The sequence below is a fragment of the Urocitellus parryii genome, chromosome 4, assembly GCF_045843805.1.
Source record: "Urocitellus parryii isolate mUroPar1 chromosome 4, mUroPar1.hap1, whole genome shotgun sequence".
Lineage (NCBI taxonomy): Eukaryota > Metazoa > Chordata > Mammalia > Rodentia > Sciuridae > Urocitellus > Urocitellus parryii.
The window spans coordinates 110,459,924-110,473,731 of NC_135534.1; the positions used below are offsets into that span (position 1 = coordinate 110,459,924).

Genomic DNA, 13,808 nt, shown 5'->3' on the forward strand with positions numbered 1-13,808 from the left:
TTAGTGAGACACTAAGCAACTCAGCAAGACCTTGTCTCTAAATAAAATATACATTAAAAAAAAAGCTGAGGATGTAGGTCAGTGGTTGATTGTCCCTGGGTTCAATTCCTGGTACTAAAAGAAAAAAAATATACTGAACAAATAATGTTTGATTCCCACAAAAAAATGTCTTTATTCACTTTTTTGAGCTAATGAAAACTGTTTAATGTTTTACTTTGGCTTCCAAGATTTTTGAGAGTGAACATTCTTCCATTTATGCACCATATGCATTGCATATATTGTACTAGTCATAGACGACAACTATTGAGATTTTTCTTTAATATTTATATAACTCCTGATCTTTTATCTTAAATGAAATGTGTCTATTTCAATAATCTTAAAATTATTTTTGAAAAAAATAAGGAACAAATATCAAATATACTAAAAGTGAGTAAATAAATACTAAAAACTATACAGTCAAAAATATTGAGAGCATACCTCAATTTGTATGAAATTACAAGGCAATACTCCCCATGTAATTATACTATGTTTATAAATCATGTTTGCTTGACTTTAAGTATAAAATGGACTTTAGATACTATTTGGGGAGATAACATTTGTGTAATGAACCTCACAGTTCTTCAAACATATGCATATATTGAAAATGTAAATCAATTTGTCTACAAATAAATGCTTTATTTAAATGTCACACGTACCCTATTGATGCAATACACTCCAACTTTCCCTAGAAGACCAAGAAGAGAAACTTGATAAGCTAGTACTGAAGAGCATCTCTCACATTCCTTGGATTTATACCAGGTGCATCTCAGAGATGCTTGAGCAAGAACACACCCACTGTGCCAGCTTTCCATAACTGCATCTACATAAGCTGTGAAGTTGTGATGAAAAAAATAATACTGACTATAGTAGCTTGACTTACATACTTTGAAACATTTATATATGTACAAGGCTAATAAGTGGTTTTTATTCCAGTAAAACAGATTGGCAAGGACCTAGTATATAATCCAATTTGTTTTGCAAAGGAGAAACTGATATGCAGCTAAGTCAAAATCACTTAGATGTTGGATTCACCTTGTTTTTCTTCTAATCCCTGGTAACAACACACTATTTTATGTAATTATAATTAACAAAGTATTCTGGGACATTTATTGAGTAGCAAGGCACATGATAAACATTAGATACACAAAAGAGCAGCAAAGTATGTATTCACCAAGGCCAGTGCAGGGTACATTATAGTAAGTGCCCAACGAGATTCATGATGGTTTTTACATTGAAATTATGCTGGCAGTTTCACATATTATAATAACATGTATTGCACAATGCCATGTTGAAGTTAATTTAAATTTTTAATGGTAATATCTAATATAAATATCCATGTTTTTTTCATTGAAAAGCTTACGAAGACAATGGTAGGAATACATAAGTTTATAAAAATTACTATAGAGTTCTTGCCTACTTTACCCAGTTTCCTCCAATGGTAAAAAATTGTAAAATCACAACTTTATTTATTTATTGATATTAACATAATCCACAGATCTCATTCAGAGAGGGAATTTAAAATAACTATGATTAATGTTAAGAACTCTAATAGAAAAAAATAAGGCAACATGAAAGAATAGATGAGTATTAACATAGATGGAAACTTGATATTATAATCAAAAGGAGATGGTACAATAAAAAACCATACAAAACCAAGTGTAGTGTCATACACCTGTAATTCCAGCTTCTCAGGAGACAGAAGCAGGAGGATCACAAGTTCAAGATGAACCTTGGTAACTTAGCAAGTTATATATTTTTATTCAGAAATAAAAAAAATGCTGGGGATGAAGCTTAGTCATAGAGTACACCTGTTTTCAGTCCCTAGTACTGAAAACAAAGCAAAACAAACAACTCACTATAATGAAAAAGAAGAGTGGCCTCGCAGACTTGAAATCTGTCCCATTCCTCAACCACTAATTCTTAGATAAGTTTAAAGTCATGGTAGCTGGGTAGGAGTAGACCTATAATAGTACAGAATCCTTGCAGTCTACCAGGAACATTTTTGAACACAAGAGAAAGCACACCAGCCATCCCAGCATCGCAAACTTTATTTTTTCAACACAAATAGAACTCCTTTGTCCTTAAAACATCAATGGAATTTTAGCTACATAAAATGTATAAGAACACAAAATTACCAAAACATTTGAACATTTACCCATAACAATTTTTTTTTATATTTCTTTTTTTAAAAAAAGAGAGAGAGAGAGAGAATTTTAATATTTATTTTTCAGCTTTTGGCAGACACAGCATCTTTGTTTGTATGTGGTGCTGAGGATCGAACCTGGGCTGCACGCATGCCAGGCGAGCGCGCTACTGCCTGAGCCACATCCCCAGCCCTATATTTCTTAAAAAAAATATATACAAATGCAGAATGAAAACCAAATAATTCATAACACACTTCATGGCCAACAAATGAACAAATATTCAGAAATTTATTGTCTTCCTTGAAAAAAATATGTTCTTTAGAAGTTTTTATTTATTTTTTATTCTTTATGCTCTATGACAGTAGAGCATATTTGAAACAGCATGATACAGTGACTCAGCCACAATTCACAATAGCTAAGCTGTAGAACTAACCTAGGTACCCTTCAAAAGATGAACAGGTAAAGAAATGTGGTACATATATACAATGGAATATTACTCAGCCATAAAAAGAATGATTGCTAGAAAAATGGATGGATCTGAAGACTATTATGCTAAGCTAAATAAGTCTGCATTGCACTCTTAATGCTGAGTGAACTCTGTATGGCCTCTGTCAGTAAAGTCTGATGACAATGCATCAGCCTTCCTGTTATGGTGGTATTCTTCTGTGTTGACTCTTGAAGTTTTGCCCGCTGTGAATGTCTGGGCACACTTCACTAATACTTTGGAATACTCTAGACCATGTTAGAGGAATAACAAAGCCTCAAGTTTTGCTCATTAATATTTCACTTCAGAAGACTCTCTGTCTTCTCTTTAGATGCTATCATCAGGATGTCTGGCCACACCAGACGGTAGTTGCACAAATCTCAATCATATTTTCAAAATTCCATTTTGGCTTTCCACTGCTTCTGACAATTGTGAATGAATTGATGACAGTGAACCGTTAGGGCCTCACAGATGTTCTTTTTGGTCTAATAGTCATGCAACCAGGTTGCTTTTGGTAGTATGGTTATCGAAAATCAGAAAATAAGTACCATAATATAAAAATGTTTTCCAAAGATAACTTTAAAAAGGGGGAATAGTAACACTCATTTTGAAAGGTCCTATTCTAAAAAGGATAAGGACAAGATATACTTTGTTTCAACAATTTTGCCCATTGTAAGGAAAGCTGAGTCCCACTGTATATGTTTGAATCAACATTTTAATGTTGTTTTAAGCAGTTCACTTAATGCTCTCTTCCCCCAGCAACAGGGACAAAGTAGAAAGTCACCTTCTTTTGTAGCTGGTTGGGTAAAGATCCTGACCAATATGAACCCTGAGATTATTAAGAAATAAAAACAAAAGTAAAATGCTTGGTTTTTGTTTTCTTATGCCTGAATTTTCTCTCATATGAGTTAAAAAAAATTCAAAATATAGTACTATTTTCCCTGAGAAACTAGCTCTATAAACTTCCAATATATCCTAAAACACATGAACTATATAGAATTCATATTCTACATGTGAAATATTGTAAGTTATCATTGGAGCTTGCCTTCGTTTTTTTTTAATGTGTAATTCTATTCACTTTCAATTGTTGATTCATTTCACCTAGTCTGTATTGGATGTTGTAGGGTTTAGCATGGTACCTCACATATACTTTATAACACTTTAAAATCTATCTATTTATTTCTCTACACCTCTGAAACATAAATATTGTCTTAAAGTTCTATGTCTTCCATGAATGAAGTTTGGTAATCAATTTATTAAAATGGTAGAGTTATTGCATTGATTAATTATCGACAATAGGACTGATCTGACAAAGTATCATCCTTGGGATCACTGTAAACATCACCCTGTTCCTTCAGGATTTGAACCAGATTCTTCACTCCTTATAATTTAAATCCCTTTTTTTATTTTTCCCTTTTGAAAATAGTATTGGTAGTTCTGAGAGCATAATAATGACACAATGAGGTATTTACGATGAAGTTGTCCTAATTATTATTTGATAATGAAAGGATTCCTTGCTGAACCAATAAAAATCATAGCTTATTTTCATTATTCTCCAGAGCTTTTGTTAATGTTTTGTGTCATCCTACCTGCCTCATCTTTTTCTGCTTATCTCTTCTCAACCACTCATTAATCACAGCTTGAGGGAGCCAACTGCATGAAGAAGACATGGCTGAGGGAGGAACACAGGCAGAGCCTTAGACTTTCATGTGACTTTTATTAGGCTAGTCATGTAGTCATGGTGCTTATGGGAAGTAGCAGAGCTGAAGAAGAGGAAAACTACTGTTAATCTGTAAGATCAGACAGAGTTTGATGGAATAGACTTATATCCAAAGGCAAGTCTCTAAAAATGTAAAATTATGGGCTCAAACCAAGAAAATAAAAAACAGTTTTTTAAGAATTCTACATTGATATGTAAAATGCAGGTAACTGAACAAAAATATGTGCTTTGTTAATTTAGTGGTTATTCAGATCCATTAATATAAGCCTGACCCGCAAACACAGAAAGTTCCCATAATTATATGAAAATAACTTGAAGTTTAACATTATGTGCTTTGTTGTCAGATAGTCTGGGATTAGAACTTGACTATATTCCTCAAGAGTTGCATGAATTTATCTAACAACACCAGTTTCATAGCATTTCTACTTCATAAGAGTAGATTAAGATAATATTTGTAAAGTGTGTGACTAATTGCAAACTCAATAATGTTTATTGTTTTGGTTCTGAATAATTTAACTTAGTGTGATTTTATTGTTTCATATATTTTATTATAAATAAATTCTTGAAAAAATAATAAACATGAGAATATCAAATTTACCAAAGTAACTTATTGGCCAGAGGAAAGACTACCTTGTCAATGATGGTGATAATTGCTAAAGTAATTTATAATTAGTAATTTTAAAAAATACATTTATCATCCTTAAAAATACTATGTAACACTGGCAACAAAAATAAAAATAAATAAATTATGTATGTTAAACAAATTTCTGCACAGCAAAGGAAACATCAAAAATGAAAAAACAATCTATGAAATGGGAGAAAAATATTTACAAATTATATACCCTATAAAAGGTTAAGATCCAAAATATATAAGGAACTAATATAAATCAGTAGCAATAAAATAAAACAAGTGGGCAATATCTTTAAACAGACATTTTTCCAGAGAAGACATGCAAATTGCCAGCAGGCATATGAAAAACTGTTTCAATACCACTGATCATCAGGGAAGTGAAAATCAAAACTATACTGAAATATCATCTCATAGCTATAATGGTGGCTATAATAAAAAGTCTAAAGTCTAGTCCATAACATAGAGATGTCCACAAGTATGGACTTTGTGTATGCTGGTTATGTAACTATGCATTATGTTTTTGGAGTAATGTATTGGTTCCAGGTCTTATTTTTCTAACTGTAATATGTGAGAAATACAGAATTTAGCCTTACATGTAAAACCAAGAAGGCAACTGAAGCAGGCAGAGCTGGAGGAGGCTATAGAACAGAAGAGAAAGTTACAAGCAGTGACTTCACACAATAGCACCATAGCCTATGAATGTGGCCCAAAGTCCATGCACTCCAACAGCTTCTTGACAAACAAGAAGTGGAGGAAGGGGTCAGCCTGACCAACAGGGACAGAAATCTCTCTGTTAAAAAAATAGTAACTTGATAAAGAAGCAAGAGCTGTGTACTTGCCAGAATGCATTCACCACAAGAAGACTTTCTAGACACAGGAGAACAAAGGGAAGCATGAACAGCAAGAGGAATATTTCTTTAACTGAATAGGAGACAGTAAAATCAGGACGACATTTGGAAAGACTGTGAACCCATAGTACTCAGCCAATGAGGAACTTGAGGAGGAACCTTGCACTCTAGGACATAAAATTCTGATTGGACTGATCAGGGTATGCCTGCTTCCACTATACACCTGATCTTGCAAGACACCTGATCTTGCAAGACCATCAGTAAAGCAAAACCTTGCTTCTTGCTATACCTTGTTTCTCTTAGTCCATTCTTTGCATTTGGACAGATGAATTTGTTTCTCGCATAATAGAAATATGTTGAAATGATACAAGAACAATTATCTGATTATTTTTTCTACTTTTTAAATAAAAAAAAAATCACCCTTGACTGCTCCGTGTAATGAGGGTCATCCCTGTTGCAGAGCAGGCAGAACTTTACCAAATTTCCAAGACTCTTAAGTGGCAACAGAAGGAAACATGTGAACTACATGATCAGTCACCACAATCTAAAGCAAAAGGATCCTTACCTATGCAAAATGTGAATATCTTATAAGGTAGAATAGGATATTAGTGGTCAGATTATATGGGGGAGGCTAGAAGATCTGCTGTTGTATTCATCCTGACCCCATCACAAACCTAAAATTTCTGCAGGTCTCTTTCAAGGTGAAAACTTTTCTCAGTTCATCCAGGTAGTACTGGTTATAGAGGTTGCTAAGAAGAAGATTGATACTTTCCTATGTGAAAACAATCTACTTGACCAAAAAGTGCTAGTAAAGAATATTAGCCACTTTAGGACTACATATTTTACACACTTACACAAACATACAGTGGCTAAAAGAGTTCAGAAGACATTTGCATAATTTCAGCCAAAAATAAATGACCACTGCTATTTATTTCAGCCCTTGAGCATTAGCCCAATAACTGTAAAAATCCAAAGTTTGTATACAAAAAATAACCCCACAAAAAGTGCATGCTATCAATTAAGATACATGAATAATTCACTGGGTAGAATCTGAGATGCAATTAGAAAATTTACTTTTGAAAGAGTAATAGCAAACAAATGAATCTATACTTCAGAATATCCAGTATTAATAATTTAAAAAGTCTAATTCTGATATTTAGAATTCCTTTAAAATCTATGAAAAAATATTCATGAGTAACTTGTTTCCAACATTGTTTAAAACTGAGACCTACACATGCAATAAATGTTTTGTGGAAAAATAAATTATATATTGCTAATTTTAAAAATATGAAAGGTCTACTTCATAGCATTTACTGGCTCTGAGAATAGGCCAATTTGTCCTTCAACTTCAACAAAGCTTTCTTCACCTCCTTGTTCCTCAGGGTATAAACAACAGGGTTAAGAAGAGGTGTCAGCACTGTATAGAAGACAGCCACAACCCCGTCCATGACGTCCCTGGAGCCAGGTCTCAGGTAGATGAAAACACAGGGCACAAAGAAACAAAGGACCACGATGCAGTGGGAGGCGCAGGTCTGAAAGGCTCTGTGTCTGCCCTCTGAGGTGCGGATCCTCAGGATGGAGCAGACAATGGACACATAGGACAGCACTATCAGCAGAAAGCAGCCTGAGGCCACCACTCCAATGTTCACAAAGATGACCATCTCATTGGCCGAGGTGTCTGCACAGGCCAGCTTGAGGATGGGTGGAGCATCACAGAAGTAATGCTGGACCTGGTTGGGCCCACAGTAGGGCAAGCGGAACGTCAGGGTGGTCTGGACCACAGAGTGCAAGGAGCCACTGAGCCAGGTGCCCAGGGCCAGGAAGGCACACACTCTCCCACTCATCATGCTGGAGTACCTGAGCGGGTAACTGATGGCCAGGTAGCGATCATAGGACATGACAGTGTAGAGGAAACACTCGGTGCTCCCCAGGAAGTGGAAGGAATAGAGCTGGGCCACACAGCTATGGAAGGAGATGGCCCCACCGCCTGGGGTGGCCAGGGTCATCAGCATTTTGGGCACTGTGACAGTGGAGAACCACATGTCAATGAAGGACAGGTTGGTGAGGAAGTAGTACATGGGGGTGTGGAGGTGGGAATACACTCTGATCACCAGCAGGATGAGGAGGTTCCCCAGCACAGTGAGAATGTAAATGACCAGGAAGAGGCCAAAGAGCATGGTGTCCAGCGCTGGAGCATGGGGAAGGCCTGTGAGGAAGAACGTTGTCACAAGGCTCCCGTTTGACATTTCTTCTCATATGTAGGACTGTGACCTTGTACATCGGAAGGCAAACCTAGTATTCATGGAGAACATATTTTGTGTGAAATATGGGAGCTCCTTTCTCTGTGGTTCAATCGTCATCTATATTTTATGCAGCCCCTTCACTTTGAAGGCAGCTTCTCAGGAGAAATGGATTCAACCTTATTTCAAGACCAAACTCAGCCATATATGGGAAAAAAAGTGTGAATTCATAAGAAATCAATTAAATTTCAAAAAGTTGAGCAAATATTTTTATTCTCTGTAGAATTTGAAAAGATATATTCAGGGTAATTTCTGTCTGATGTATTCAAATATTTCTGTCTATCTTTTTCTAACACATAGGCAGACACACACACAATTGCATATGCATATACACACACTCATATGCATATATACACCTTCAAACATTCAGTTCTCTGATCATCAGGGAATTTCTATTTTAGTACAATCTATAAAGTAATGAACATCCTGGATAGCGAGGGAAAACCATCTTTCTACATCTGCTCAGCAGCAGTTGGAATGAGGAGGCAGGGTAACAGCAGTGGCCCAGCATTTCTGGTAACCTCCTTCCATTCCTTTGTCCCATCTAGACCATGTCACCCTGGTCATATGAAAAATGTGAAACTAAACTAATGCAATGATAGACAGAGTATCATTTCTTTCCTCAACTCTTCTTACCTTTTAACCATTCCTATTTTTATTTTTTTCCATTTGTATTTTTTATTACTTCTCCCTTTAGGATATCAAATAATTGCCCACACTTCTGCTAATGCATGATCAAATCATCATATAAGTTATTTTGACGTATGCAAGAAAAATTAGATCTAATTAAGTAGTAAAGTGATACTAAACTGTATCTCTGGTGTTGGAGTTTTCAGGACTGAATTAAATATAATAATATACTTTTTATGAAACAAAAATTGTGCCTCTAAAGTAGAGATTAAGTATACAGTCTGAAATTACTCTTACTGTTTCTAAGACTTCTATTACTCCAGATCTCAGACTCAATATTTTTTCCTTTAGTGAGAAGACTGGAAGTCCTTGGAATTATTTTTTTAAGGAGAAAAGTAAAAAAAAAAAAAAAAAAACTGTGAAGAAATATAAGAAAATCTGGTTGAAGGAACACTGCTTCACTAAATTCCAAGATGCTTCTGTCATATAAATTCATATCTGTAACAATTTTCATTTTGGGGTCTCTGAAAGAAACTCACTTTTCTATTGCAAAACTCGATGGAATTGAGTTGGATGCTTCGTCATAATATCAAGGTTTATGGAGAAAGGATTTCATTCATTTATGGTTTTAAAGCATTTTGAGTCCTTTATAAGACCATGCAAATGTTAACCAGCTCATGACTAAGGCAATCTAACCCAAAGCTACAGAAGAATGAAGCAAATCAAAACTGTGAGCACAAATACATTGTAATCACCCCTAAAATGCTCAGCAATGAAAAATACTGAGATTTTGCATTTTTTGCTACTTACCAATTTTATGACTAAGCTTTGTATCAAAAGGCAGAATCCAAAGCTTAAAGAATTCTTAGTCTTTGATGAGCAGTATTATTTTTTTCCTTGCATAGTTGAAAACAGAAGAAAACATTACAGAAACAAACTCTTTTTTATAGTTAATAGAGCTTAAAATATGTTTGATATCTCAGGAGGTACTGCCTTGGCCCTAGATTCCTCATTGATGGAGATAGTGTTCCTACATTGTGATAAATACTCAGAATTTTATCCAAGTGTGCCTATTAAAGTTGGTTTCGCTTTGATGGGGCATTGTTACTTAAGTCATTCTATGTAGCCAAAAATTAATTTCCAAAATAAATAAGCATGACACTCTAGGTTGAAGATTTCTTCTGCAGGGAATGATTAACTTTTTTTCCTGATATCTCCTTTGATTTCAAGAGTAGAAAATACCCCTGTGTTTCCCAAAGGGACAATTCTCTGGTGAGATTCATAGTCTCTTTGATGCATCTTTATCTTTCTGGGGATTATAGGCCATCACAAAAAGACGCTGTGGATCTGCTGTGCTCCAGGGATAATCAGAGCACTACTCCTTCTTAGATAAACATCTTACTAATTAAACATCCTCCCTGTGGAGCTTGGCAGGCTTGCACTCTGCAAGTTCCAGGCTAAGAAGGGATGTTGTCATCTTGTCTGGTCAGAGCTTCCCTTTTCTCTGACTCCAGTCTTAATACCTTCAATCCACTCACCTTAGAGCATGCTTACATTTTCTTTGTGAGTTTTTTTTTTTTAAATCTTGCTTTATACTGACTAATTGTTCTGACTAAAAAGAGAGAAGGTATATATCTCTTCATATCTTCTTCTGAAGAAATGTGTGTTTTTGCTATTGTAAAAGGGTTTGTGAAAACAAGAAAAACTGATCTGATGTGTCAGAAGCACAAAGAACTGTCAGTTTTAGAAAAGGAAAATTGCAGTTTTGTGTGCCTTTTAGACTAACATATATGCTTTCACATGTATATGGAGAATAAAGCTCATTACAGAATGGATTTTGAAGAAATGAGGTCCTCTGAATTAATATTTCTGCCAGTTTCAAATTAACATATCATAACATCCTATTTTCTGACATTGAGTGTCCATTTAAATTAAAACACATTTAATCCATGTAATATCAACATACTTCCTTTAAATGATATTTTAATAATTATTTGAGATTTAGCTCTGGTTAATGTTTTAAAATCTCTTTATGAATACATGTTATTAATTTTGGTTAATTTAAATATCTATCTTCTATTAAATACATTTATGAATGCTATTAACTTCCATTTTACTGTCTTGGATTATAAGGTATGAAATTATGTGTTACTTTTATGAAATGTTAATTTTGTATTTTCCAAATTAAATACCCATTAATTTCTTCTCTTATTGCTGTGGAAGAAAATACTATTGTTGCCCAAGTATTTGTCGTTCAAAGATTAACTGGATCTCTTATGAGTATTGAATAACTTGTGGCTTTTTCTATCAAGAAGTCAGTAGTGACTATTAAGTTTTATCTTCTTCAAGAATAAGAAAGAAATGATTTTCATTCCCACACAAATGGAAGGGAGAATAATAGAATATAGGAAGGGAATTAGGAGGGAGGGAGGAGGAGAGGGCTTGGGAAAGTACTGAAGAATAAAATCTACCAAACTATGCTGTGTCCATGTATGAATACACCACAATGAATCCCTCTTGTATATAATTATAATGCACTAATAAAATAATAATAATGATAAAATCATAATCATAATAATAGAAAGGATATTAATAGAGTAAGCAGGTTAGGAGAATGAGGAGAGGAGGAAAAGGTGCTGGGGAATAGATTTATCATATTTTGTGTGTGTACAAATATGACAATAATGAATCCCACTATTATGTATAATTATAATATACCAATAAAAATATATGTAAGAAATGAATCACTTTTGGTTCTGCATTGCTAAAACCCAGTGAGATTCTATGTGATGGACAACCCAAAACTTTCTCTTTTTTTCTAGTTTTATTGAGTTTTAACTGACAAAGTTACATACATTTGAAGTGTACAAAATGATAATTTTGATACATGTACACTTTGTGAAATGATTGATAGAATCAAGTTAATTAACACAGCCATCAACTCACATTGTTACCATTAATTTGTGATGAGAATACTAACGATCTTCTCTCAGAAAATTTCAAGCATATGACACAGGATTCTTATTTATTTTTTCAAAGAATCAACGTTTTGTTCTGTTAATTTTTTGAATTTTTTTTGTTTTAATTTCATTGATTTCAATTATTTCCCATCTTCTACTGCTTTGGTATTGATTTGTTATTTTTCTAGAGCTTTGAAATGTAATGTTAGGTCATTTAATTTGTTGACTTTTTATTCTTGAGATAAATGAGCTCAGTGCAATGAACTTTCCTCTTAGTACTGCCTGCATAGTGTCCCAGAGATTTTGATATGTTTTCTAGGTATTCTCATTTGTCTCTAAGTATAATTTTTTATTTCGTCCTTGATTTCTTATGCTATCCATTTGTCATTCAATAGTATATTATTTGGTCTCCAGGTGTTAGAGTAACTTCTATTTCTTATTTTATCATTGATTTCTAATTTCACTCCATTATGATCTGATAAAATGCAGGATATTATCTCCATTTTTTTTGTATTTACTAAGAGCTGGTTTGTGGTCTATTTCAGAGAAGAATCTGTGTGCCACCAAGAAGAATGTGTATTTATTTGTTGATGGATGAAATATTCTATATATGTCTGTTATGTCTAAATTATTGATTGTATTATTTAGTTCTATAATTTCTTTGGAAGAACTGTTCAGTAGTGAGAGCACTATGTTAAAGTCACCAGCAGCTGACTAAAAAGTTCCCAGAAATTTGCCCAACGTGGTGGACAGTATGAAAACAACTCTAACAGGAAAATTTATAGCACTGGGTGCTTACATTAAAAAAAGAACAGAGAAATCCCAAATAAATAACCTTATGATCCACCTCCTTAGAAAAAGAAGAGAAAAAAAATTCCAACATCAGTGGAAGATAGAAAATAATCATGATTAGAGCTGAAAGCAGTGAAATTGAGAATTCAGAAACAATACTCAAGTGAAGCTCTGGTTCTTTGAAGAGATAAATAAGATTGAAAAACCTTTTGCCAAATTAACCAATAAATAGAGAGAAAAGACCAAATACATAAAATTAGAGATGAAAAAGGAGATATCACCACAAACCCTCTGAAATCCAGAGGATCATCAGAAAGTATTTTGAAAGTTTATACTTCGATGAGCTGAAAAATCTAGAAGACCCTGAAAAAAATTTCTCGATTTTGTGATAGCGGGAGCAAATGTGACTCTATTTTGTTTTATGACTTCATCCTGCAAAACAACCATGCCAAGTAGAAGAGTCATGACTGGAGCAAGATGTTCTTTTCCTTTTGCTATAGAAACCTTTAAGAACACTGAACTACCTAATGGGACATTGTTTCTGTAACTAGGGTAACGCGGCTCTGTTTCTGTAACTGGGGTGACTGGGCTAACTGTGATTGGTTAGGCTTCCCTCTGCTTGACTGCACTGTCCTGCTTCTGTAACCTGGCTTGCTTGCATTGGCTAGACCCCCCAAACATCCCTTTTCCGGTTTTCAGGCTTATAAGGAGTGCCCTTGCAATTGTTCGGGGCTGACCAGGGGAACAGCTTTATGTTCTGGTCAGCCTGCCACCGGTGTGCTTCAATAAAGGCTTGATTCGATTATATGTGAGTGGTCTGGAAGTCAGTTTATGAAACCCTGGGATGCAGCTTTAACTGTAACAATTTGAACCAGTAAGAAATAGAAAATCTAAACAAACCAATATCAAGTAATAAAATTAAAACAGTAATTAAAATCCTTCCAAAAAAAAGAAAAGCCCATAACCAGATGTATTCTCAACAGAGTTCTACTGGATCTTTACCGAAGAACTAACAGCAGTCTTTCTCAAATAATTCCATGAAATTGGAAGGAACACTTTCAAATGCATTCTATGAAGTCAATGTAACCCAGAAACCAAAACTAGACAAAGATCCATATAAGAAGGAAAACTATAGACTAATATCCCTGATGAACATAGGGGCAAAAATTCTTAATAAAATATTGTCAGACCACATTCAAAAGCACATCAAGAAGATAATACACAATGATTCATTGGGTTTCATTCAAGGGAATCAAGGTT

At 34.4% G+C, this 13,808-nt stretch overlaps 1 protein-coding gene across 1 annotated transcript; it reads right to left on the reverse strand.

The window, feature by feature from the left end:
* Positions 1-7,176: 7,176 nt before the first annotated feature.
* LOC113192573 (olfactory receptor 10G9-like) lies at positions 7,177-8,112 on the reverse strand. The gene has a single exon (XM_077797762.1). It carries the CDS (start codon positions 8,110-8,112, stop codon positions 7,177-7,179), a length of 936 nt encoding a protein of 311 aa, XP_077653888.1.
* Between the last annotated feature and the right edge of the window lie 5,696 nt (positions 8,113-13,808).